Source organism: Ornithorhynchus anatinus, chromosome 5 (assembly GCF_004115215.2).
Source record: "Ornithorhynchus anatinus isolate Pmale09 chromosome 5, mOrnAna1.pri.v4, whole genome shotgun sequence".
Lineage (NCBI taxonomy): Eukaryota > Metazoa > Chordata > Mammalia > Monotremata > Ornithorhynchidae > Ornithorhynchus > Ornithorhynchus anatinus.
Genome location: NC_041732.1, coordinates 13331717 through 13358272, shown reverse-complemented (window position 1 = coordinate 13358272; position 26556 = coordinate 13331717). Strand labels below are relative to the sequence as shown.

The 26556-nt window shown below is 48.0% G+C and overlaps 1 protein-coding gene across 1 annotated transcript in view; it reads right to left on the bottom strand.

Annotated features, from left to right (window-relative positions):
- The window catches only part of PTPN9 (protein tyrosine phosphatase non-receptor type 9), a 59912-nt gene that overhangs the window by 6845 nt on the left and 26511 nt on the right, over positions 1-26556 (bottom strand). The window contains exons 4-9 of the mRNA XM_029066362.2: positions 26091-26215; positions 23475-23580; positions 10123-10233; positions 7076-7419; positions 4636-4729; positions 3170-3245 (exon numbers count right to left, since the gene is read on the bottom strand). Of these exons, the coding sequence (XP_028922195.1) occupies positions 3170-3245; positions 4636-4729; positions 7076-7419; positions 10123-10233; positions 23475-23580; positions 26091-26215 (856 nt within the window). The remainder of the gene's footprint in view (positions 1-3169; positions 3246-4635; positions 4730-7075; positions 7420-10122; positions 10234-23474; positions 23581-26090; positions 26216-26556) is intronic.

Genomic DNA, 26556 nt, shown 5'->3' with positions numbered 1-26556 from the left:
TACTTTGACTGTGAGCCAATGAATCAGTGGTATTTATTGAGTGCTTACTAGGTGCAAATAACTGTACTAAGTACTTGGGAGAGTACAATACAAAATTTGCAGACACATCCTCTGCCCATAATGAACTTCTAGTCTAGAGTCCCAGGAGGAACTGGACTTTGTCCGCCCTGATTATCTTCTATCTGCCTTGGTGCTTAATGCAGTACTTGCCACATAAGTAGGTGCTAAGCAAGGACCATAATTATTCTTAATTATTCATTAACAACAATAATAATAATGGTATTTATTAAGGTTTCATTTGCCAAAGCGCTGAACATTCATTCATTCATCATTCATTCATCGAGAAGCAGCGTGGCTTAGCGGAAAGACCCAGGCTTGGGGGTCAGAGGTTGTGGGTTCTAATCCTGGCTCTGCCACTTGTCAGCTGTGTGACTTCGGGCAAGTCACTTAACTTCTCTGTACCTCAGTTCCCTCATCTGTAAAATGGGGTTTACGCCTGTGAGCCCCGCGTGGGACAACCTGATTACCTTGTATCTGCCCCAGCGCTTTGAACAGTGCTCGGAACATAGTAAGCACTTAACAAATACCATCATTATTATTATTATTCATTCAGTAGTATTTATTGAGCGCTTACTGTGTGCATAGTGCTGTACTAAGTGCTTGGAAAATCAATTCAGCAGTCAAGAGAGACAATCCCTGACCACATGGGGTTTACAGTCTAGAAACATTGATTCAACTCCCACAAATTCAGAATCCATGATCATTTAGACATTATAATAATGTTGGTGTTTGTTAAGCGCTTACTATGTGCAGAGCACTGTTCTAAGCGCTGGGGTAGACACAGGGGAATCAGGTTGTCCCACGTGGGGCTCACAGTCTTCATCCTCATTTTACAGATGAGGTAACTGAGGCACAGAGAGTACAGCCCAGGGATAGGATTGGGATTAGGGTTAGGGTTCGAGGGACTGAACTCTGTCACTCTCTAGCCAATTTTTAGTATGAACATACCCACAGCTCTTGGAGGAAATCCATTTCTCTCTACCAGCTAGGACAGCTTTACCCAGGCAAATAATAATCGCTGTGGTATTTGTTAAGCACTTACTACATGCCAAGCACGGTACTAAGCGCTGGGCACTGTACTAAGCACTGGATATATATCTTCATACTCTTCTGTCCTTCTGTCCTGAGAAACAGCATGGCTTAGTGGACAGAGCATGGGCCTGGGAGTCAGAAGGTGAGGGGTTCTAATTCCAGCTCCGTCGCGTGTCTGCTGGGTGACCTTGGGCAAATCAGTTAACTTCTCTGGGCCTCAGTGACCTCCTCTGTAAAACGGGGATTAAGAGTGGGATCCCTATGTGGGACAGGGACTGTGTCTGGCCTGCCCACCTTGTATCTACCCCAGCGCTTAGAACAGTTCTTGGCACATAGTAAGCACTTAACAAGCACCATAATTATTATTCCTCCCTTAAAGGTGGGTGTCTGGGTTTTCCTATTCAACCAGAGCCCGCTCTTCCTGGCCAGTGTCTACCCTAGACTCCCATTCTCCTAGTAATGACAACTGTGGAATCTGTGAAGTGCTCACTTTGTGCCAAGCATTATACTAAGCGCTGGGTCAGATCCAGGCTAAGCAGATCGGACTCAGTTCCTGTTCCTCTGCTTCCAACATTGCTTCTGCTGCTCTTTCCCTGCCCCCTAGTGCTAGCTCCCAGTTCCAGAGAGGATCCATTCTGGCTGGAGGCACTGTCGATTATTATCATTTTTGAGAATACTAAGAATAATAAGAATAATAATGGTATTTGTTAAGCACTTACTATGTGCCAGGCACTGTACTAAGCGCTGGGATGGATACAAGCAAATCGAGTTGGACATAGTCTTTGTCCCATGTTGGGCTCACAGTCTCCATCCTCATTCTGCAGATGAGTTAAGTGACGCACAGAGAAATGAAGTGACTTGCCCGAGGTCACATAGCAGACAAGTGGTAAAGCCGGGATTAGAACCCGTGAATGGCAGGGGAGAGGAGGGATTTTTGGGGACCGCTTCAGAGAGGCCCTCTGCTGATCCATCACAAGTGTTAATATGCCTTCTCCCCACTTGTTTAAAAATGCTCTACGAATTCCAACTTGACCCGTGTTCGGAAAGACTTCCATCAGAAGCAGCACGACCTAGTGGATGGAGCACAGGCCTGAGAGTCAGTAGGTCATGGGTTCTAATCCTGGCTATGCCACTTGTTTGCTGGGTGGCCTTCGGCAAGTCACTTCACTTCCCCGTGACTCAGTTCCCTCATCTGAAAAAGGGGGATCGACACTCTGAGCCCCATATGGGACAGGGACTGTGTTCCACCCGATTTACTTGTTTCCAGCCTAGTGCTTATTACAGTGCTTGGCACATATTAAGTGCTTAAAAAATACTGTAATTATCATTATTATTATAATCAGTTGTCCTTTTTTTTTTCTTTTTTGAAGGTAGAGACATCGTCTTCCTGTTGGATTGTGCCTTTCCATGTTCTTACTAAGGAGGGCAGGCAGTGTGGCCAAGTGGAGAGATCACTGAACTACAAGTCAGGAGACCTGGGTTCCGAACACGACTTTGCCACTTGTCTGCTGTGTGACCTTGGGCGAGTCACTTCACCTCTCTGGGCCTCCGTTCCCTCGTCTACAAAATGGGGATTCATTCCCTGTTCTCTCTCCTATTCATTGAATCATTCGATTGTATTTATTGAGCGCTTACTGCGTGCAGAGCACTGTACTGAGTGCTTGGAAAGTACAATTCGGCAACAAAGTCCGACTTAGCCTGTGATCCCCCTGTGGGACCTGATTATCTTGGATCTACTCCAGCATTTAGTACAGTGCTTGGCACAGGGTAAGCACTTAACAAATACTATTATTATTTTTTATTATGCTTCTTCCCCTCTGGGTTTCTGGGGTAAGGGAGGAGTTTAGCTCTGGACAATATATGGACTCCAACTGCTGGGTGGGAAAAACGCTTGGTTTCCAAATGATCCCCTGCATCCCTCCAGAGTTCTGATGTCCTCTGGAACTCATCAACTCCTAACATCAAACTCATCCTCCTCATGAGTGTCCCCAAAGAGCCACTTCCGTTTGGGAATTGGGTAATGGATCCCACCGGAAGACGGCAAGGGCCAGAGCCCCACCCCAACAACCTATCTTACCTTGGGTGCCGATGTACGCATTCCTCTGTTTATAGCCGTCCATGTAACTGGCATTGATGTAGTCTGACTGAGTGTTCTAAGAGAAAAAGAAAACGCGTTTTGCTCCCTGGCAGACCACTTTATGGAGATACAGAAGTCGTGCTGGGGAAACCGCCGGAACTGACCTCCGAAAGATGTGGCGGCAGAACTATTCCTTCACTTCCCCGGTTCACCCAACTAACCCAGTCCAGAGATTCACCCCTCTTGGCTTCCTCCACTCTCCTGAGCCCCACGGTGTTGGAGCCGCTGGACACAACCATACACTGACAGAGATCTGCTCCATCAGAGAGCTGTATTTTATTTTATATTTTTTTTTAAACAAGACTGGAAATCCACAGGGCCATAAAATATGATTCTGGAGACTGCTCTCACAAGGAAAAGGGAGAGCCCCCACCCCCCAATATAGAAGACAACACTTCCTTTTACCTAAGAGGTCTGTTTGTTGAGGCTGGGGCCCTTTCTCTTTTTATTCCGCGGAACTCCCGGGGATTAAAAGCGATGACCCGAAGGAGTTCAGCCTGACTGTAGGGCCTGGAGTGAAATGCTTACTGTGTCTCCAATTGTTCAAATTCAATTTAAGAAACCAAAGGAAAGTATGGGGCAATGGGTGAATTCTCCCTAAGATTGTGGAGACCTTGGTAAATCTTCTCAGGCCACAGTGCAAATAGGGATGGGGCTTCCTTCAGAGTGGGGCCACCTCGATTTCCCCCTGCAGCTTGGAGATTAGGGGCACGGGTCCAAGCCACCTGGCCCCGATCCGGAGGCGGGCCGCCCGAGGCTAACTCTTTCGGACGAGGTGGCCCTGAGGTCCCCCTGCCCCAGATATTTCTTCGAGGGACAGTTTTGCAGGAGATTTGGGATTAGCTGAGAGGAAGGAGCCAATGGCTTGGGACGGCCTCTGGGAATTTTCTGGTGCAACAGCAAGGAGTTGGGACCCTGAGCTTGGGGTGACTGCAGGTCACCGGTCATTCTCCAGGGTGGCGGTCTGAGTGGCTCAGTTGCCACTTTGGAGGACGGGACCGTGCGGCAGAGGTTTTACACCCCCTTTGTGCTGACTTGGGGTCGACCCGCTAAATACAGCATGCTCAGTGTTCCCGGTGAGCCGGTCGGTCAGCAAATAGAGAGGACATCACAGACGTAGCTCTGCTGATCCTGGTTGGTTCCTGCATTATGAACGGAGCATCCAGGCTCTGGTCTCTCAAGGGGCCTTCCAATCAATCAATCAATCAACTGTATTTATTAATTGAGCCCTTTCTGTGTGCAGAGCACTCCATTAAGCGCTAAACTCATTTATTTCCAGGAATGCTATCGGGTCTCTGGAGGCTAAGCCCAGCCTTCCCAGAGTCAGCCAGGAAGCTACTGACATTTCAATCGGGAACGGACTACTTTCCCCTAGCAAGCTTACAAAGAAGATCTTATCTGTTTACCTCCGAGCCGTTAAGCTGTTTCAATAACTTCACTCGGGTTTGGTCCAAACAGGGCACATCCCCATATCTGTTCTTCTCCAGGTTCTGTGGAGACCTGTGAGAGATAATGAAGGCAAGCTAGAACAAAAATTGGGGGATGCAGGGATAAAAAAGACAGGATAAAAATCGACGCCGTCAGCCAAATCTCTTCCTGTGAGCCTCCCGCTACGTTTTTAGCCTCTTGGGATCTGGATAAGCCGCAGGCCCTGACTAATGCCCTCTTGCCACCTATCTGCCCGCCCCACAAGTCAAATATATAATGGCTTAAAAATGCCACTGAAAGCTTCAGGGTCAGATAGAGGGATGAGCCTCGCAGGAGGAGGAGGAGGTCGACACTGGCCTGGTGAGGAAAGCATCGAATGTGGGAACCCTCCTTGCCAAAGAATCCAATTACCTTTCCCTTGTTGCTGGCTGGGCCGAGGACTTTTGGAATTACTTAGCAGGGCTGAAAGCCTTCTCCCTCAGCCCTTATCTTAGCCATGAGCCCCTTCCCTCCCCCAGCCCCACCTCCCTGGGGCTTGATTTTCCATGGTAGGGACAAGCGAAAAGGGAAACCTAGAGCAACTTTACTAGTGGACAATTGAGAAACTCGGTGAGCTATTAAGGCTGGCAATTCATTCAGTCGTATTTACTGAGCACTTACTGTGTGCAGAGCACTGTACTAAGCAATTGAGAGAGTACGATACAACAATAAATAGACACATTTTCTGCCCACACGAGTTTAAAGTCTAGAGGGGGAGTCAGACATTAATATAATTACATATACCACAGACATGCACATAAATGCTGTGGGGCTGGGAGTGGGGATGAATAAAGGGAGCTACTCAGGGTGACACAGAAGGGAGTGGAAGAAGAGGAAAGGGGGGCTTAGTCAGGGAAGGCCTCTTGGAGGTCTTCGAAGGTGGGGAGAGTAATTGTCTTCAGATGTGAGGAGAGGGAGGGTGTTCCAGGCCAAGGGCAAGACGTGGGCAAGGGGCCGGCGTCAAGATAGACAAGATCGAGGTACAGTGAGAAGGTTAGCGTTAGAAAAAGCACTGTGTGAGGGCTGGGTTGTAGTTAGGAGAGTAATGGGATGAAACTCCGTGATTGAGTGCTTTGAAGTCAACGGTGAGGAGTTTTTGTTTGATGTGGAGGTGGATGGGCAGCCACTGGAGTTTCTTGAGGAGGGGGGAAACGTGTCCTGATCATTTCTGTAGAAAAATGATCTGGGCAGCAGAGTAAAGTAAGGACCGGAATGGAGAGAGGCAGGAGGCTGCTGGGTCAGCAAGGAGGCTGATACAGTAATCAAGGTGGGAGAGAATAAGTGATTGTACTAACATGGTAGCAGTTTGGATGGAGAGGAAAGGGTGGATTTTAGCCATGTTGTGAAGGTGGGAATTCTCCTGTCACCCTCGTGACCCCCAGGTTCCTAATGATCCCCAAGTGGGATCGTATGGTAGGGCTGGAGGTGGGCAGAGAAAGAAGCTGGCCAACAGGCTTCAGAGGGGAGGAGCCCTAAGAGCTATGATGAGGGAAAAGGTTTTCTCTCCCATCTTCTGCTCTCTCTTTTTCCTCCTCCTTGCTCTGGCCCTATTTTCATTTCCTCTCCTCTGATTGGCCATCTTAATCCCTTAGCTCCTTCTCCTCTTCTCCTCTCTCCTCCCTTCACTAGATTGAAGACAAAAAACACTCCCCCAAAACTAACTTAAAACACTCCCAAATTAGAAAATCTCATCTGACCAGAACCAAAAGGTGAAGAGGAATGGTCCCTAACCTTTTTCCTTCACCTCTTTTGTACCAGGCTGTGGCGACTGGGTAAGGGAGTGTGGCCACTACAGGGACCTGTTATAACAGGGGAAGGAGAGGGAGGAAAGGGGAAGGGGGCAGGAGGTTCCACTGGCAGGCAGCAAGTTCTGATTAGTTCTCTGCACACTTGAAAGAATGATAAAGCAGCCAGATGTGGCTCTACAACCTGCCTTCTCCTCTGCCATAGATCATCCCACCTGGGCCGCCTAATCCGAGAGCCCACGACTACTGCCTCGCTGCCTCTCAGAAGCAGAAATGTTAGCATGCTTTTTTGCCTGGAGACGAAGGATTCTGTGAAGAAGCCCCCTACATTGGAAGCTGCCTGGATCCTACCGTTTTTAGGGCTCTTCCTTTTAAAGGGGCTCTGAGGGAGCTGAAAACATGGAGGGTTTTTGAGGGGCCCATCCCTCCGGTCTGGCCTCCCTCCGATATCTACCGTGGTTGCCTCTCAGCATCACAGAAGTCAGGGCACCAAGGCACGGCCGCCTGGACAACTACCTGGCTGAACGCCCCCTTACCGTCTCGCTTCCCCCTTGGGAGACTCGAAAGAGCAGCTGTCTGGAGGGAGGAAGCCAGGCCTCCCGGCTGCCCCAAGGGCCGGAGTCTGCATACTCACAAGGAACAGCTGAAGGTTCCGGAGGGGCTACTGCGCCGGATGTCCTCGTACTCCTCGTAGATCCCCCTCTTCTGCATGAGGTTCATGTGCTCCAACAGCTGCTGGACCGTCAGTGCCTGGGGGCTCGGGACGTGCACCGACGCTTGGTCGCACGAGGAGGAGGAGAAGGAAGAGGACAAGGACACCAGGATGAGTTCGTCAAGGGGATCCGGGTGGCCGTTCACCTGGGGGAGGAACCGGAAGTTCCAGCTGACTGGATCCATTTTCAAGTAGCCACCCAGGCCTTCGGGAAGACACTCCCGGGGCAGATGCTGAGGCAGCTCACTCGTCTTCACCATCTGGACCTGCGAGGGGAGAGAGGAGACAAGGGTTACAGAAGGCAGGAGGCAGAACCTCACCCTGCCAAAGGGCCTGGTGGACGGGATGGAATTAGTCGGTGATAATAAGCCCCCAGACCCACCGCACGTAAGTCCATATGCTGATACTCTACCACTCCCCATTGGTAACTGATTTTAATGTCTATCTCTGACTCTAGACTGACAACACCTTCTGGGCCAGGGATGTGTCTACTGACTCTACAGTATTGTTCTTTCCCAAAGGCCTAGTACAGTGCTCGGTTCACAGTAAGTGCTCAATAAATACTACTGACTGACTGATGGGCCTAAAGTAGGGGAAGGAGACTAGGTTCTTCTCTGCCCAAGGCTAAAAAGCTCTTAAGTGCCGATCATAAAGTGCCTATTTTACAAAAGCAATCATTCCAGCTCAGGTGTGCTCCATGTGCTTTTTTCCCAGGCCCTTATTAATAATAATAATAATAATAATAACCCTAATCAGTACAGTGCCTGGCACATATTAAGCATTTAATACACAGTAAACTCTCAACAAATGATTGATGGATGTGGGACATGGATTGTATCCAACCTGATTATCTTATATCTACCCCAGTGCTTACTAAAGTGCCTAGCACATAGTAAGTTCTTAACAAATACCATAAAAACACCAAAAAAACAGGTATTAAATCCTCATTTTATAATTGAGGAAATCGAGAAACAGAGAAGTGAAGTGAGTTGTTCAAGGTCACACAGCAAAGGAGTGGCAGAGTCGGGATTAGACCCAGGTCCTCTGACTCCCAGATCAATGTTCTGTTTCCCTGGATTCTCTTTGCTCTCTGAGTTCTCTCAAAAGGCTGCCAAAACCTTTAGACTTACTTCCAGTGTAGTTCAATTCAGTCTCTGACTAGGAAATATGGAACTCTCCTCTCTGCAAACACTAACTTGTTTCAGGGAATCCTTCCCCACTACCAGGACCATGATTCAGTAGTCTGTCTTGGAATACTTACTTGTGGCTCTCTAGACTGTAAGCTTATTGTGTGCAGGGAACATGTCTACCTACTTGGTCATACTGTACTCTCCCAAGCACTCAGTACAGTACTCTGCACCCAGTAAACACTCAATAAATTCAACTGATCCATCGATTGATAATTAGAGTTCCTCTTTTGCCCACAGCCTCGTTTTGTGTTCTAGGACATTTCCTCAACTAAGGTAGAATCAACCCTGAGCTCTTTGTGGGCAGGGAATGTGTCTGTTTATTGTTATATGGTACTCTCTCAAGTGCTTAGTACAGTCCTTTGCACATGGTGAGTGTTCAACAAATACGACTGAATGAACAGATGAATGAATGAATTGAAAGAGCCCTGGGGCAGGACCAGCACTCCTGAATTCTACTCCTAACATAGCTATTGTCCTTCTAGGTCACATTTATTCCTCTCTAAGCATCACTTTCCCCTTCCTCAAGATGGGAATGCTGCTCCTGCTTGCTGCCTGGCTAGTATGCATTAAGGCAGATGCATTGGAGTTTCAGACTGCAGAGCCCTCTGAAAATACAATGGTCACACAGGAAGTGTAGCCAGATGCTCATGGGTGATGCTCCCTTTTGCTCTCATCTCTTTTAAGCACTTCTTAAGGAGCCAAACACCTGCAAGCCACAGCTACCATCCCAAACAACCTTATGCTAGCTGCTGCGGAAAGACAGTATCCAGTATGGATCCAAAGGACGCCCATTTCCCGTTTAGCCCACCCCAGCAACCCCCTGGACATCCTGATCCATTTCTTAACTGCTGTCTAGTTTGGCATTTGTGCCCGTGTCCTTTTGCTTGTTGGATGTCTGTAAGTCTTCCCCACTGGATTGCACGCTCCTTAAGGAACAGGGCTCTTCTTTTATGCAATCCCAAGGACCGCCACATCAGGAGGGACTCCAATAAATAGGTGACGACCACGTTCAAACAGAAAACTTTCAATTGCTCCATCTCGTTTTCCTCAAGGGGTTAGTTTTCGATCTCCCTGCCTGACAGGCCTAATCCCTGCAAGGGTCACCGGCCCAAGAGAAGCCTTGATTTTTAGCTCTGGGTCAGAAGAAGGTGAAGGACGGTGCCCATCCGAGACCACTCGGGTGCGTATCGGCCACTTTCTTGCAAGTCATAATCTCAAGAAATGGAAAAACGTGATAACAGGGGCCAGAGGGACCCAGTGAGAATCTGGAATGAGACTTCTTGATGAACTAAGTCGCATACTGGGTCAATGAATGAACATAATAATGACAATAATAATAATAATGTTAAGCACTATGTACCAAGCGCTGAGGTAGATACAAGAGAATCAGGTCGGAAACAATGGCTGTCCCACATGGGGTTCACAGTCTAGGGCACTGAATCCCCAATTTAGATTCAAGGTCACGGAGGCCCTGAGAGGTCAAGTGACTTGCCCAAGGTCACCCAGCAGGCCGGCGGTGGCCTGGGGACTGACTGCCCCGTTGTTTCGTGGTGCTCTTCCGCATCCAGAGAGTAAACGTGATCACATTCCTTGGGAATGCGATCCCAAGGACTGCCACATCAGGAGGGACTCCAATAAATAGGTGACGACTGACTGCCCCATTGGTTCGTGGTGCCCTTCCGCATCCAGAGAGTGAACGTGCCATCTGACATCGTACTGGAGGGGTCTGGGGTCATGAACTCTCCCCTCGGGATGCGCCCAAGTCCCAAATCTCCTTACCCTTTCCCGGAGCTTCTCCTTGAGCAGGAGGCTGATGATGGAGTAGGGAACTCGGAACCACATCGGGGCCCCCACGATCAGCACCTTCTTCAGCCGGGCCGGGAACGCTCCCTGTGGGTGACACATACAGACTCGGGATGAGGGGGCAAAGCGATCCTGTCACCCGTGGGAGGAGATGGGGAGGGGGACCTTCCTGGCTTTGGGGGAATCTTCCTGCCCCCAAATCTTCCTGGCTTCCGACTCTGCTTTCCTGTCTTTCCCAGCAGGGGGAGGCAGTAACCTGGCTCAGGGTTTCAACACAACAGTTTGGGAGAAACTCGTTTCCAAGGAGCAAAGGATTGGGCTCTTTGTGTTGGAGCAAGGAAATAGAAATCATCCATTCTTGTAGTCGGTTGCAACTTCCAAGAGTTAAAAGGGGAAGAAAAATTGGGGGATTTAAGAATCATTCTGGGGGTATTACCGATAACACTTGCTTTAGTTATTTTCACCTCAAGTCTGCCATCCTAAATATTTTGATGAGTCTAAACTTATTAAAATGACTTTTTTTTTAGAAAACCAAAGAAGGCTGCTCTGGAAACCCAGCAGTCTGCCCTGAACGTAAACACTTTGCTTTCTTCTTCACTTTTATTTTTGCTATTTGGGCATTTATGAAACTTATTGCTATTACTATCATTATTATATTTAAGTGTTTCATATGTGCCAGGCACTGTACTAAGCACTGGGGTAGATACAACATAATCAGATCTCTCATGGGGATCACAGTCCCTCCCTCTCCATATACGCCAGAACACCACTACCCCCACCCTTCAAAACATTATTAAGATTACATCTTCTCCAAGGGGCCTTCCCCAATTAAGCTCACTTTTCCCCGGCTCCCTCTCCCTTCTGAGTCTTCTATAGATTTGGTTGCCCCACCCTCAACCTCACAGCACTTATGCACGTATCTTTAAATTATATATTAAATATGATTTATCTTAATGTCTGTTTCCCCCTCTGGATTGTAAGCTTGTCGTGGGCAAGTAATGTGTTTGCTAACTGTTGAACTGTATTCTACCAGTCGTACAGTGCTTGCACAAAGTAAGTGCTCAACAAATACACCGATAGATTGAAGTAGGAGGGAGAACAGGTACTGGATCTCCATCTTGCAGATGAGGGAACTGAGATACAAAGAAGTGAAATGACTGGCCCAAGTCATACAGCAGGTAAGTGGTGAAGCCAGAATTAGAACCCAGGTCCTCTGACTTCCAGGCCCAGGCTCCTCCCCCAGGCCATGCTGCAAGAGGCACTTTACCAGTGGAATCCAACAGATTATCCCTCTCCTTTCTGGGTCACCTTAACACTTGGTTCTGTACCCTTTAAATTATCCATAATTTAGGGATATATGTATGCCCCACAGCCCTTATGTATATATCCATAATTTATTTTAAATCAATGGGTTTTTTTGAGCACTATGTGCACAACATTGTACTAAACACCTAGGAGAGTACAGCACAAAAGAGATAGCAGACACGCTCCCTGCCCGCAACGAGCTTTCCATCTAGAGGGGGGGACAGACATTATTATAATTTATTTATAATATAGAATTTAAATATATGAATATATATATATATGGTCTGTGGGGTTGAAGTAGGGCGAATATCAAATATCCTAAGGTCCCAGATCCAAGTTTGTAGACGATGCAGAAGGGAGAGGGAGGTGGGAAAAAGAGGGCTTAATTGGGGAAGGCCTCTTGGAGATGTAACCTTAATACTTTGAAGGTGAGGAGAATGGTGGCCTGGCAAATATGGAGGGGGAGGGAATTCCAGGCGAAGGAAAGGGGTCCACGATGAGATGGGCGAGAGCAGGCCACGGTGAGTAAGCCGGCACTAGAGGAGCGGAGTGGACAGGCTGGGCTGTAGTAGAAGATCAGTGACTTGAGGAAGGATGGGGCAAGCTGACTGAATGCTTTAAAGTTGACGATAAGGAGTTTCAGTTTGATATGGAGGTGGATGGTTAGCCACTGGAGGTTCTTAAGGAGTGAGGAAGCATGGAATGAACAGTTTTCTAGAAAAATGATCCTTGCAGCAGAGTGAAACATGGGCTAGAATGGGGAGAGACAAGAGGCAGGGAGGTCAGCGAAGAGGGAGATGAAGTAGTCAAGGAGGGATAAGATAAGTGTTTGGATCGGCGGAGTAGCCATTTAGGAGAGGAAAGGGCAGATTTTAGCGTCACTGTGAAGGTAGAGCCAACAGGATTTGGTGATAGATTGAATATATGGGTGGAATGTGAGATGAGTCGAGGACAATGCCAAGGTTGTGAGCTTGTGAGATAGGGAGGAAAGTGGCACTGTCAACAGTGATAGAAAAGGCAGGGGGGAGGCCGGGGTTTGGGGTGGGAAGATAAGGATTTCTGTTTCGGTCATGTTTAGTTTGAAGTTTTGGTGGGACATTCAGGTAGAGATGTCCTGAAGGCAGGAGGAAATGTGGGATTGCAGAGAAGGAGAAAGGTGAGAGCTAGGGAGGAGTAGGGAATTTTATGCATAGAGATGGTAAGTTGTTGAAGCCATGGGACCGAATTAGTTCTCCAAGGGGAGTGGGTGTAGATGAAGAATAGAAGGGGACCTAGAACTGAGCCTTGAGGTGCATTATCAGTGAGTGGGAGGCAGAGAAGGAGCTGGCATTAAAAACTTATGGGCAGGGAGTGTGTCTGCCAATTCGGCTGTATTATACTTACCCAATTGCTTAATACGGCGCTCTGCACATAGTAAGCGCTTAACAAATACAGCTGACTGATTGAAAGGGAGTGGTCAGAACGATAGGAGAAGAACCAAGAGAGGACAGTATCAGTGAAGCCAGGTTGGATAAAATTTCAAGAAGAAAGGGGTGATCTACAGTGTCAAAGGTGGATGAGGGGTCTAGGAGCATTAGGAGAGTAGAGGCTGTCAGATTTGGCAAGAAGAAGGTCATTGGTTACCTCAGAGATGGCTGTTTCCGTGGAGTGAAGCGGGCAGAAGCCAGACTGTAGGGAATCAAGGAGAGAGTAGGAGGAGAGGAAGTGGAGGCAGTGGCTGTAAACAACTCTCTCAAGAAGTTTGGAGAGGAATGTAGGAGGGAGATCCAATAACTTGTGGGAGCTGTGGGATCAAGGAATTTTTTTTTTACTACAGGGGAAATGTAAGCTTGTTTGAAATCAGTGAGAAAGAAGCCATTGGAAAGTGAACAGTTGAAGACGGCAGTCAAGAAGGGAAGAAGGGAAGGGCGGGTGATTTAAAAAGGTATGAGGGGATGGCGTCAGAAGTAATGCAGGAGGCGGACAGATCTAGAGAGGAAGCGAGAGATCTCTTCTTGAGTTACTGCAGGGAATATAGGGAGAATTTAAAAGGCTGGAGGAGGAAGGAGGGATTGGAGAAGTACAGAGGAGATTTTAAGGAGATCACACTTGATGGTTTCAATTTTGTTGATGAAGTTACATGACCAGGTCATTAGGGGAAAGAGATGGTGGGGACAGGGGCACAGGAGGTTTGAGGACGTAGTTAAATGTCTGAAACAGCTAATGGGGGCAGCGGGTATGGGAGTGAATTACAAAGGAGGAGTACTGTTGCCAGGCAGAGGAAAGGGCCGGACTGAAGCAGATAAGAATGAATTTAAGATGGACAAGGTCAGAAAGCTGCCTGGATTTCCTCCAACAGCGCTCCGCAGCTCAGACGCAGGAGTGGAGGAAGCGGACTGTGGAGGTGAGCCAGGGTTGCGGGTTAGTGGCACAAGATTGGCGGAGGGACAGGGCAGCCAGGGAGTTGAGTTCAGTGGCGAGGGTGGTGTGGAGGGTGTCCATTTGCATGTCAAGAGAAGGTAGTTTGGGTATGGAGATCAAATGGGGTAGAATGGCTATAGAATGCTCCAGGAGGTCAAAACAGTGGAGGTCTCTGTGAGAGAACAGCACAGCTTTTGTGGGGGGAGGAGGATGGGAAAGAGAGCTGGAAGATGGCGGAATATCAGAATTGGTGAGGGTAGAGATTGTACTGTGACTAGAGATTATAAAATCAAGTGTGTGATCAAATTGGTAAGTGTGTGAGGTGGGGTGAAGCAGGAGGTCACTGGAGCAGAGGAGTGAGAGGAGGTAGACAGTGGAAGGATCGTCAGGGACGTCCACATAATAATAATAATAATATGTTGGTATTTGTTAAGTGCTTACTATGTGCAGAGCATGTTCTAAGCGCTGGAGTAGATCTCAACTGTATATATTTTCGTTACCCTATTTATTTTGTTAATGAATTGTACATCGCCTTGATTCTATTTAGTTGCCATTGTTTTTACGAGATGTTCTTCCCCTTGACTCTATTTATTGCCATTGTTCTTGTCTGTCCGTCTCCCCCGATTAGACTGTAAGCCCGTCAAACGGCAGGGACTGTCTCTATCTGTTGCCGACTTGTTCATCCCAAGCGCTTAGTACAGTGCTCTGCACATAGTAAGCGCTCAATAAATACTATTGAATGAATACAGGTAATCAGGTTGTCCCACGTTAGGCTCACAGTCTTAATCCCCATTTTACAGACGAGGGAACTGAGGCACAGAGAAGTTAAGTGACTTGCCCACAGTCACACAGCTGACAAGTGGTAGAGTCAGGTTTTGAACCCATGACCTCTGACTCCCAAGCCCGTGCTCTTTCCACTGAGCCACGCTGCTTCTCATGGATAACCAAGTCCCCAGGATCAATGTAGGGATGGAAAAAAAAGAGAAAGAATGAGGGAAAAAGGATCAAACTGGTTCAGAAAGTTTCAGGTACGACCTGGGGGGACGTTAGATGACTGTGACTACTAACTGGATGGGGTTACCATGGGGTCAGAGTCGGATGATCTCGGCTTCAAAGAATGGGAAAGAGAGGGATGGGGGAGGTGGAATGGGGGGAAAGCGGCACTGGGGAGCAAGAAGGAAGCTGACTCCTCCCCCGTTCCCCGTGAGTCTAAGGGAGTGGAAGAAGATGAAGAGAGAGAGGAGGAGTAAGAGAGAGGAGTAAGAGAGAGGAGTAAGGGTGACTGTGTCAGGGGAGGAGAGCCAGATTTCAGTGACGGTGAGGAGGAGCAGTGACTGAGTCAGGAATAGGTCAGTGAGGAAGGGAAACGTTCCCGTAACTGCAGCGGGGGCTCTTCAGGCTGCACTTGCTGACTGGAAGGGGTTGAATGGGAGTGAGTTGGCAGCGGCCAGGGTGGCGGGAGAGGGAGGAGTATGAGGGATGGTGCTGGCACAGGATAATAAGGATGGGGAGGGGGAGAAGGGTGGGGCAGTGCAATGGATGAGGAGGGGTTGGATGAGAGTGCACCGAGGAGGGCCGGCCCGTGGGGACAGGAATGAGGAAGAGGGCTGAGCATGGGGAGCAGAGAAGCAGCGTGGCCTAGTAGACAGAGCACGGGCTTGGAAAGGACCTGGGTTCTAAGCAGCGTGGCTCAGTGGAAAGAGCATGGGCTTGGGAGTCAGAGGTCTTGGGTTCAAATCCCAGCTCTGCCACTTGTCAGCTCTGTGACTGTGGGCAAGTCATTTCACTTCTCTCAGTTCCCTCATCTGTAAAATGGGGATTGAGACTGTGAGCCTCAGGTGGGACAACCTGATTACCCTGTATCTACCCCAGCGCTTAGAACAGTGCTCTGCACATAGTAAGCGCTTAACAAATACCAACATTATTATTATTAATCTCGGCTCCGCTACTTGTCTGTGGTGTGTCCTTGGGCAGGTCACTTCACTTCTCTGTGCCTCAGTTACCTCGTCTGTAAAATGGGGTTTAAGACTGCGAGCCCTGTGTGGGACAAGCATTGTGTCCAACCCGATTAGCTTGTATCTACCTTTAGAACAGTGGTTGACACATTGTCAGCACTTAACAAATACTATTATTATTATTGTCATCATCAGAGGGAAGGGTCTGAGAGGACTAGGGCTACAGCAGCTGATTTATAGAACCCTGTAGGAGGTGTCAGTGACTCAGTAGCTCCCAGGTGGGGGAGGGCCCCACAAATGACTAAGGCCGCTATTGGGAGTGAATGGGCAAGCGCTATCAAGTCCTTAGTTTCAATGGGCTACTGTTGACAGGTCTTATCTTCTTGATGAGTTCACGTCCTGCTTTTTTGGTGGGGGTTGGGATCCAGATGCCAACGTCTGTCCTTGAGGGCAGCAACTGTGTCTACCAATGCTTTTATACTGTCCTTTCCCAAGCACTTAGGACAGTGTTCTGCACACTGCAAGTGCTCGATGAATACCACTGATTGACTGATACATGTAACAATAATAATAATGCTGGTACTTGTTAAGCGCTTATTATATGCCAGGCACTGCACTAAGCGCTGTGGTGGATGCAAGCAAATCGAGTTGGACACAGTCCCTATCCCTCATGGAACTCATATCCCCTTGATTCCATTTATTGCTATTGTTCTTGTCTGTCCGTCTCCCCCGATTAGACTGTGAGCCCGACAAAGGGCAGGGACTGTCTCTATCTGTTACCGACTTGTACATTCCAAGCGCTTAGTACAGTGCTCTGCACATAGTAAGCGCTCAATAAATACTATTGAATGAATGAATGAACTCACAGTTTCAATCCCCATTTTACAGATAAGGGAACTGAGGCACAGAGAAGTGAAGTGACTTTCCCAAGGTCACACAGCTGACAAGTGGTGGAGTCAGGATTAAAATCTATGCCCTGTTGACTCCCAGGCCCAGGCTCTATCCCAAGCTACTTCTCTAGTATGCAAAGGACTATTCGGAACCCAATGAATGGCGATTAGAAAGGACTAGTAAGTCATTCAGTCATTCAGTCTGGGGCTTTGTACGTGACTCTTCCTTCCAAGAAAGGGGATTTTACTCCATCCACTTTTTTAATGTTCCACCACTTCACTGGTGAGTTTAGCGCAATCCCACAGAGTTCTCGCTGGGAGGTCAGATTTCCACCACATCAGAACAGAGAAAATAATGACTTCCCATCACCTCCGAGTACCCTACCTTGTCAAGTATTTTTCAACTGCTCTTCGATTGCCAAGATTTCTTAGCTGCTCTTTTACCTCTACAGAGCTCATTCTTTCTTCTTTCCTTCCAAACAACCTCCCGCCACCAAAATCATTTGTTTTCTCCTCAATCACTTCTGTTTTCTCCTCCTCTCCTTCAAATTCACTTCTAGACTCTAAAGTACCAAAAGGGGCCAGAAAGGAATTCTCTGTGGATTGATTATGGTATTTATTAAGCGTTTACTAGTTACTGAGTGCTGGGGTAGACAGAAATAGAGTCCGGGCATGATTCCACAGTAGGTCCACAATCCAAGTGGGGGAAGACAGATATTTAAGAAACTGGGATGGGTTATCCATGAAAAGACACAGAGGCAGAGTTCCATTCACAAGAGAGCGACTCCACTTCTAGGGAAGCAGTGAGGCTTAGTGGAAAGAGGAGGGGCATGGGAATCAGAGAACACGGGTTTGAATCTTGGCACCGTCACCTGTCTGCTGCGTGATCTTGGGCATGTCACTTCACTTCTCTGGGCAATGCTCATCTATGCATTTAGATATGTGACCTTTGGGCATTTAATACTCACCCCACCCTCATCTCCAAAAGACCTAGGTACACATTTATACATTTTGTATTTAAAGTCTTTCTCCCCCTCAGGACAGTAAAAAATTTCAACTTTCCTAAGCGCTTAGTACGGCACTCCGCATACAGTAAGTGCTCAATAAATACCATCGATGGATTTATTACAGGGATGTGCTAAATGGAGTATTAGTATAGGGGCCACGTAAGTGCCCTCCAATTATAACGTGGCAAAAAATCCCAACAGAAATAACTCAGTCTCCTGGAGTTGTCTGCCTAAGTGTGTGAGTTGAAGAGGTTCATGAACTTTGATTTTTACGGTGTTTGTTAAGCGTTTACTATGCGGCAGGCACTATACTAAATGCCGAGGTAGATACAAGGTAATCAGGTTAGATGCAGTCTCAGTTCCCATTTTACAGATGAGGTAACAAACACAGAGACGTTAAGTATGGCCCAAGGCCACACAGCAGACAAATGGTGGAGCTGGGATTAGAAACTAGCTCCTCTGACTTCCCAGGCCCATGCGGCTGAGTTTGGGTTTTTTTAACGGTATTTGTTAAGTACTTACTACGTGCCAGGCACTGTACTAGGCGCTGGGCTAGATACAAGATAATCAAGTTGGACACAATCCCTGTCCCACAGAAGGCTCACAGTCTTAATCCCATTTTACAGATGAGGGAACTGAGGCACAGAGAAGTTAAGTTACTTGCCCAAGGTCATACAGCAGACACGTGGCGGAGGTGAGATTAGAACTCAGGTCCTTCTGATTCACAGGCCTGTGCTCTATCCGCTAGGCCATGCTGCTTTGAAGAGGTTCAAGAACTCTGACTCACCTGAGTCACTCCCTTGTGAGTATGGACTGAGTTCAAACAAGTAGGGCCAGTCTGCAGGATAAATAGCCAATGCCCTCCTCCCTGGTTTCACTTCACATTCCTCTCCAGCCTCTGTGTTCTGCCTCCCTTCCCAAGGGGCTTTGTTGGCAAAGTCTCCTAAAGGGAGATTCTTAACCTCTCCCTGTCAGTTTCTTCATCTGCAGTTTCAAAGAGACCAGGACCCTTGAGTTGCCCACTCCAAAATGTGTCCCTCAGAACTGAATAAGCTTTCATCCCTCAGCCCAAGTTTTTGTTTGCCAATTCTAAGGCTGTCCAGTCTCAAGACTAAGGATAAGCCAGTCAAATTCCTCTTTTCTCACGCCCGAGGAGCTGCGGTGGCCTGTTTTCAAGTCTCCATGTAAGCTCAGGCTGCATTCTAAAAGGTCTGCCTCAAATAGGACTCCCAAGCACCATTAAGGCCACCTGAACTGGCAAGCACAACGACGACGGTAAAGTTGCATTTCTCTGCTGAGGCTGTAAACGTCTAAGCCAAAGTTCTTCAAAAACACGGGGCTGAAAATTCCCACTCCACCTCCTAGCACAGTGAGCCAAAATTTCCCACTCACAGGGGATCTGAGCTGTCAATCGACGGTAACTACTAAGTGTTTACTATGTGCACAGCACTGTATTAAGCACGTGGGAGAGAACAACACAACAGAATTAGCAGAAACACTCCCTACCCATAACAAGCTTACAGTCTAAAGGGGGAGAGAGATATCCAAATGAATGAATGTATAATATATAATTTAAGTGCTGCAAGGTTGGAGGGGGGGCAAAGGTCACAGACCCACGTGCAAAGATGACACAGAAAGGAGAGCAAGCCAGCGAAGAGAGGGCTTAATTGGGGAAGGTCTCTTGTAGAAGGTGTGACTTGAACAATGCTTTGAAGATAGAGTGGTGGTCTGACCTCCCACATATGGAGGGGGAGGGAGTTCCTGGCTAGGTGGATGAAGTGGGAAAGCAAATCAGTGGTGAGACAGATGAGCTTGAGGCACAGTGAGTAACTGGCTCTAGAGAAGTGGAGTGTGTGGGCTGGGCTGTAGTAGGAGATTAGTGAAGTGAGGTAGGATGGGGTGAGCTGACTGAGCGCTCTAAAGCCAATGGTAAGGCGTTTTTGTTAAATGTGGAGGTAGATGGGCAGCCACTGGAGGTTCCTGAGGAGTACAGAGACATGGACTGAACTTTTTTTTGATAAATAATCCGTGCAGCACAGTGAAGTATGAATTGGAGACGAGGCAGATGCGGTAGTCATGTCGGAATAGGATAAGTGCTTGGATCAATACGGTAGCAGTTTGGATGGCGAGGAAAGGGTAGATTTTAGCAATGTTGTGAAGGTAGAATCGACGGGATTTGGTGACAGATAGATTATGTGGGTGGAATGAGAGAGATGAGTCGAGGATAACGCCAAGGATACAGACTTGTGAGATAGGTAGGACAGTAGTATTGTCTACAGTGATGGGAAAGACAGCGGGAGGAGAGGGTTTGGTTGGGAAAATCAGGACTTCAGTTTTGGACATGTTTAATTTGAGGGGTCAGCAGCCAGGTAGATATGACTTGAAGGCAGGAGGAAATGTGAGATTGCAGGGAAGGAGAGAGATCAGGGCTGGAGATGTAGATTTGGGAATCATCCACACAGAGATGGCAATTGAATCCAGGGGAGAGAATGAGTTCTCCAAGGGAATGGGTGTAGAGGGAGAATAGAAGGGAACCTAGAACTGAGCCTTGAGGGACCCCTGCTGTCAGAGGGTGGGGGGCAGAGAAGGAGCCGGCAAAAGAAACTGAGAAGGAGCGGTCTGAGCAATATGGAGGAAAAACAAGAGAGGACAGTATCAGTGAATCCAAGGTTTGATAAAGTTTCAAGGAGAAGGGAGGGGTCTACAGTTTCAAATGGGGCTGAGAGGTCTTGGAGGATTAGGGTGGAGTAGAAGCCGTCAGATTTGGCGAGAAGGTTATTGGTTACCTTAAAGAAGGCTCTTTCTGTGGAGTGAAGGGGACGGAAGCCAGAATGGAGGGTATCTAAAGGGAATTGGAGGAGACAAAGTAGAGACAGTGGGTGTACACAATCTCTACAGAAGTTGAAGAGAAATGGTAGGAAGGAGATGGGGCGATAACTGGAGGAAGCCGTGGAGGTCATGAGAAGGGTTTTTTAGGATAGGGGATACATAAACATGTTTGAAAGCAGTGGGGAAGAAGCCACTAGATTGACAATAGCAGTCAAGAAGGGAATAAGGGAGGGGAAGACTGTCTTAAAAGGGATGGGAAGCAGCGTGGCTCAGTGGAAAGAGCATGGGCTTTGGAGTCAGGGCTTATGAGTTCGAATCCCAGCTCTGCCACTTGTCAGCTGTGTGACTGTGGGCAAGTCACTTAACTTCTCTGTGCCTCAGTTCCCTCATCTGTAAAATGGGGATTAAGACTGTGAGCCCCACGTGGGACAACCTGATTCCCCTGTGTCTACCCCAGCGCTTAGAACAGTGCTCTGCACATAGTAAGCGCTTAACAAATACCAACATAATAAGCACAGGTGGAGGGGGTGGATCTACAGAAGAGGAGAGAGATTTCATCTTGAGTTACTGAAGGGAATATAGGGAGAGTCAAAGAGGGAGGATGAGGAGGAGGGTGGATTGGAGAGGAGAAGGGAAGATTTTACAGAGATAATAATGCTGGTTGATGGTTTCAATTCTGCTGATAAAGTAAGTGGCCAGGTCATCGGGGGACGAGGTGGCGGGGGTAGGGGCACAGGAGGTTTGAGGAGGGAGTTAAATGTCTGGAAAAGCTGGCAGGGGCAGTGGGAACGGGAGTGAATTAGGAAGAAGTATTGTTGTCGGGTAGAGGAGAGGGTCAAATTTGACGAATTTAAGGTGGACAAGATCAGACAGATTCCTGGATTCCTCCAACAGCTCTCTGCGCTCAGATACAGGAGTGAAGGAATCATACTGTGGAGGTGAGCCGGGGTTGCAGGTGAGTGGAATGAGACTGGCGGAGGGACAGGGTAACAAGGGAGTTCAGTTCAGTGGAGAGGGGGGTGTTGAGTGTGTCAATTTGTGCATCAGGAGAAGGTAGTTTGAGTACGGAGACCAAATGGGGTAGGATGACTGTAGAATGCTGGAGGGGAACTGAAGAAGGGAAATTTCTGAAGGGGAAAAGGAGAGATTTGGGGGGGGGGGGTGTATGGGAAAGAGAGCAGGTGATGAGGTTGTGGTCAGAGAGAGAAATTTGAGAATTGGTGAGGGCAGAGATTGTACAATCACTGGAGATTACAAAATCAACTGTGTGCCCAAGTTGGTGAGTGTGTGAGGTGGGGTGGAGCAGGAGGTCACTGGAACAAAAGGGATATTTGTATCCCGCATCAAAATGGAGAAGTGGGAAAGAAATGAGAGGGTCTTTGGGATGCAGCCACAGTTGGAAGTGACCGGGCCATACTTTAAAACATCTATAATAAAATCCAATCACATCCCATGGCTTTCTTGGGAGATGCGGTCCAGGCTGACTCTGAGAATCATGGGATCTCGTCCCAGTTCTGATGCTGGGGTTGGGCCACCGGTGATTAAGGGCAACCCACAAAGCGGGCAGGCCCAACAGGAGTCCTGAAGAACAGCTAACGTGGGCGGCAAAGACCGCGGTGGCCACCAAGGCAACTGTCGGCTGGGTGGCAGTGCAACATGGCAGGGCACCGGGACTATCTAGTGCTCACTTTGCTTCGCTTTGGTCCTGCAAGTGAAAAACCACTGCGGGCAGTCTGCTCTGCACTACATCCGTGACGGACTCCTCACCCACAGCACTTCAGGCCCCGGCGGAAATGCGACCGGCAAGGGTGAGCATGGGTGAACGACACTGAGCACGTCCGTATCCCTCTTTACAATTTGCTTGATCTAAGAGATGGGAATTGCCGTCATCGGAATAACTCTGGTTAGAAAGGACAGCCAGGAGTGAGTCCAACCTGGGTAGGTGGGTGTCCAGTGAGGGGAAAGGCCACAGTTTCCCCTGGTTCCCAAGGCCCTGTTCCCATCCTGCCTTACTCCACCGGGCAGATAGGTCAGAAGCAGGGGTGCTCGGAGAAGGCCGCTGGCACCCTAAATCCTGGACAGCAATGCTGCCTCACCAGGAACTGGGGCCAGGCCTCGCCCTGTAACCCTGGGGCCTTGTTCCCATCCTGCCTTGCCACCTCAACACACCGATTTTGTGAGGCGCCCACAAAATCCAAAAGGTTGGGAAGGCCATCGTGGCTGCTATGACTGTGGTGTTCATTCTTGCTGCAGTTGTGAGTGTTGATCTTTGAGCCGCGAGGAGCCTAAACCTGTTCCTCTAGCGACAGTGTCTTCTTGCTCTCTTGGATTTTACTTTGGCCTTGTTTTTCGGTTGCTTTAGCAATTTGTTTCATCTCTCCTTCTAGGTCTGTCACCAGTCCCCTCTCCCCACTTTTATACTTTGATTGTGAGTCCCTTGAGGGCCAGGTCCATGTCTCATTTTCCCCCATGTACTCTCTCCCAGCACTTAGTCCAATGCTTTGCACACAGCAAGCGCTTAATAAATACCATTACTACTACTGAACGGAGCCTGCATAATGGTGATCCTTATTAATTCAATAGTATTTATTGAGCGCTTACTATGTGCAGAGCATTGTACTAAGTGCTTGGAATATACAATTTGGCAACAGATAGAAACAATCCCTGCCAATGACAGGCTTACAGTCTATCATTGGGGAAATCCTTCCTTCCTTCTAAACTAAATCCCTCCTGCATATTTAAGCTCATTTAAACCCTTTTCTTCTTATTAGAGGGAGCCCCAGATGTTATTTTTCCGCTTTTGCGGAAGCCTCAGAGCTGAACATTCAGCAGCAGGAGTAAACATCAGCATTCTGAATCATCACAAAATCTGTTGCAAAACAAATGGATCCAATTTTGCTAGAGCATGTAATAGGAGTCTTCCTTTCTCCCCGGTTCCTTACCTTTAGCAGGTTGAGGATTTTCTTGCTAAGGTCCAGCTCAAAGTTGGTATAATGGGAACCCCCCATATCATAGATAAACACCAGCCCATTTCTCTGCGTTTCATAGCTATAAAAAAGGAAACATTATTGACATCAGCAGACCTGACCAAGAGCAAGTGGAAACACTTTCTGGCATCAAAAGAAAACAAGCATTCTCAGATGTCCTTAAATATGCAAATCACTAAGGGAGATTTATCTCTCCACTGTATCAAATTTAACCCCGGCTCCTAAACGCTGCTGAAAAATACATTCACAATTCCAGGAACTTGTCACAAAAGGGATGTATGCGGGTACCCCCTAGAGATCTTGTGTACACGGTGAGTGGAACTGGGGAGTCCTGGCCGACCTCCTTACTCTGGAGGCCTGTGGTCCCTTTCTAACGGTGTGGCTTTCTCCTCAAAATTTGCTGGGGTGGGCAAAGGGAGATGCGAACCCACAAGGGCCTCTAGAGAGTTTGTTAAAGAGTGGATTAAAAAGGCGAAGGCTGTCGTCTCATCATTTCTGTGGATGGCTTGGGAAAGGGAAGATGCCTGGGTAAGAAATGAAGTGTGGTGGGGTTGACTGCCTGTCACCTTTCTGTCCTTGACTCCCCTGTGTATCTGCACTGCAAAAACTCCCCAGACTGCTGAAAAATTGCCGGGAGTCCAAGTTTTCTTGCTGCCCAATCAAATCCGGAATTCTCAACAGTCTCTGAATCCTAAATCATCTGAACAAATGCCGCTGAGTGACAGCTTTCGGGTTCTTGAACGTTTCTTTCAAAACAAACTTTCACTGGGAAAATGGTTGGATACAGAGTGCACGCCGAAGAATGAAGGCCTGATACCTTCTATTTGTACCTGCTTATGACTTCTCTTCCTTCCCTTCAATTTAATTCATGGTGGGGCAAAATACACACACACATACACACATACAAAATAAAACAAAACAAAACAAAAAAACCCTACACATTAAATAACTCCACTTTGGGTGGTGATCTGGATATTCCCACTGGCTTAATCCTAACCTGACGGTGACATGTTACAAGGAAAGTGAAATTTCAATGTGGTTTAAACCACTTTGGGGAATCAAAGGTTCAGAAAGGTTAAAGAATCTTTGAAGTTTGACCCCAGTCCTAGGGGAGGCTTAACTAGCTCTGAGTACTGCCTATGTGTCTATGAGTCTATCGTATTCCACATTCCAGGCAGTAAAATTTCCTCCTCCAGTGCAATTGCTAGTAGCAAGAAGCTGGGACCCCAGGCTCAGTATGGAAGGTAGGTATGGGTAAGAGCAATTGGGCCTGTATGGTTGTGCTCAAAGCGAGATAGGCTGAATATCCACTGGCCGGATATCCCCTAGTTCCCAGGGTCCCATTTCCATCCTGCCTTGCTCCACTATGGCCCTCGGAAAAGGCTCTTAGGGTCTTAGACACTGGGCGGGAGAGCCGCGTTACCTCATCCTGAGATCTTCCTAACCTGCCTTGTTACACCACAGGATGGTGTAACTGGGAGTGGGTAAACACAGACAAAGCCAACAAGATTGTTCCCTTTCTATTTCTGGAGGAATCCAATCAGTTTATCGAGTTTGACCAAACACTGCTACTCTCTAAGGAAGAGGGGATCCAGTGTTAGCAGCCACAAACCAACCTTCCTCTTCCCTGTGAAAAATGCTGAGTTCTAGCGTGACACAATGGTGTGGGTGATCTTGGAGCAGCTCCACAGTGGATCCCCTGGCCAGGGACTCCAAGGGACTCTGAAGTTCTGCTGCCAAAAAAGGAAGCCGGCTGCTTCCCCTGCTGGGAGCCGAGCCTTTCATTTCAAGGAGTTAGGCATGTTCGTCATGAGACTTGGAATCAACCAGCCTGAAGATCACCCATGGGCAGTTTGAGCTGGGCAGTGCCAGGCCTCGGCCTGGGGAAGGCAGTGATTCTCATTTCTACTCTTTAGCCTCCTTCTCAGGAAGGAAAATTCATCCATGAAATAAATGTTTAAAAACCAAGAAAGGAGGAAAGAACTAAAAAGAAGCATCACTGAGCAGAGAGGACCGTCTCTCTCTGGCGATCCCCAAGTCCTTCCTGACATAGGGGAACAGGGTCACAACACTGGCCCGGCCCAAAACCTCCCATCGGTTCCTAGCCCTTCTGGGTCTCATTTCTAGACAGTATTTCATAATGGCTTTTATAGCTCCATTAAAACAATCCTGAATGGGCAATGCTGAGCGACAAACACCAGAACAGATGAGTCCTGCTAATTTCACCTTCACGTAGGTACCTTCTATCAACTACAACCATAAATGAGACCCAGAGAAAGGAAGAAAAAAAAATCAGATCTACATCATACTGGTTGGTTGCATGCAGAGAGCAGAATGTTTATTCTGCAAAATTGCCCCCAGCAATGCCAAGTAATAAAGACTTTGAGCCCGCTCTCTACAGCGAAACGACATTCATCTGATTAACTGTGAAAGGTACCCAGAACTGCTATCCTAAAATGGAATGTTCCCAAATTCGGGGCCCTCATGGCCTTGCCAGAGAGCAATTGGTGCGCAGTGTCGGGGTGAAAAAGGACATCCTGATTCACAAATGCCCCAGGGCCCCCTGCTAACCTCTCTACTGCTCGGTCCAGCATGTAGAATAGGGCCTGGAGTACCACGTGTTGGACGCTCTTGTTGGGATGATGCAACCTGGCTGTGAAGAGCGCGATGGAGGCTCCAGAAGGGTCCCGCACGTTCTGGAGGGGAAACGGAAAGATGCACATCACAATCCAATCAAAGCACCACAAAAACTCCACAGAGCAAAACCCCTTTGGCAACTTAGGCCAATGATGCTCTGCCTCTTCGGTCGGGAGATTGTCTTGGCGAAGCACAAGACAATCTCCCGACCGAAGAGTCAGAGCACAAGACCCCAGGACCCCCTTGAGAGGGAGTGTAGATAAGAAAGTAGACTGTAAGCTCCTTGTGGACAAGGGAGAAAGTCTACTTATTCTGTGGAATTGTCCTCTCCCCCAGTGCTTGAGTACAGTGCTCTGCATAAAGCAAGCACTCAATAAATAGCACGGGTTAACTAACTGAT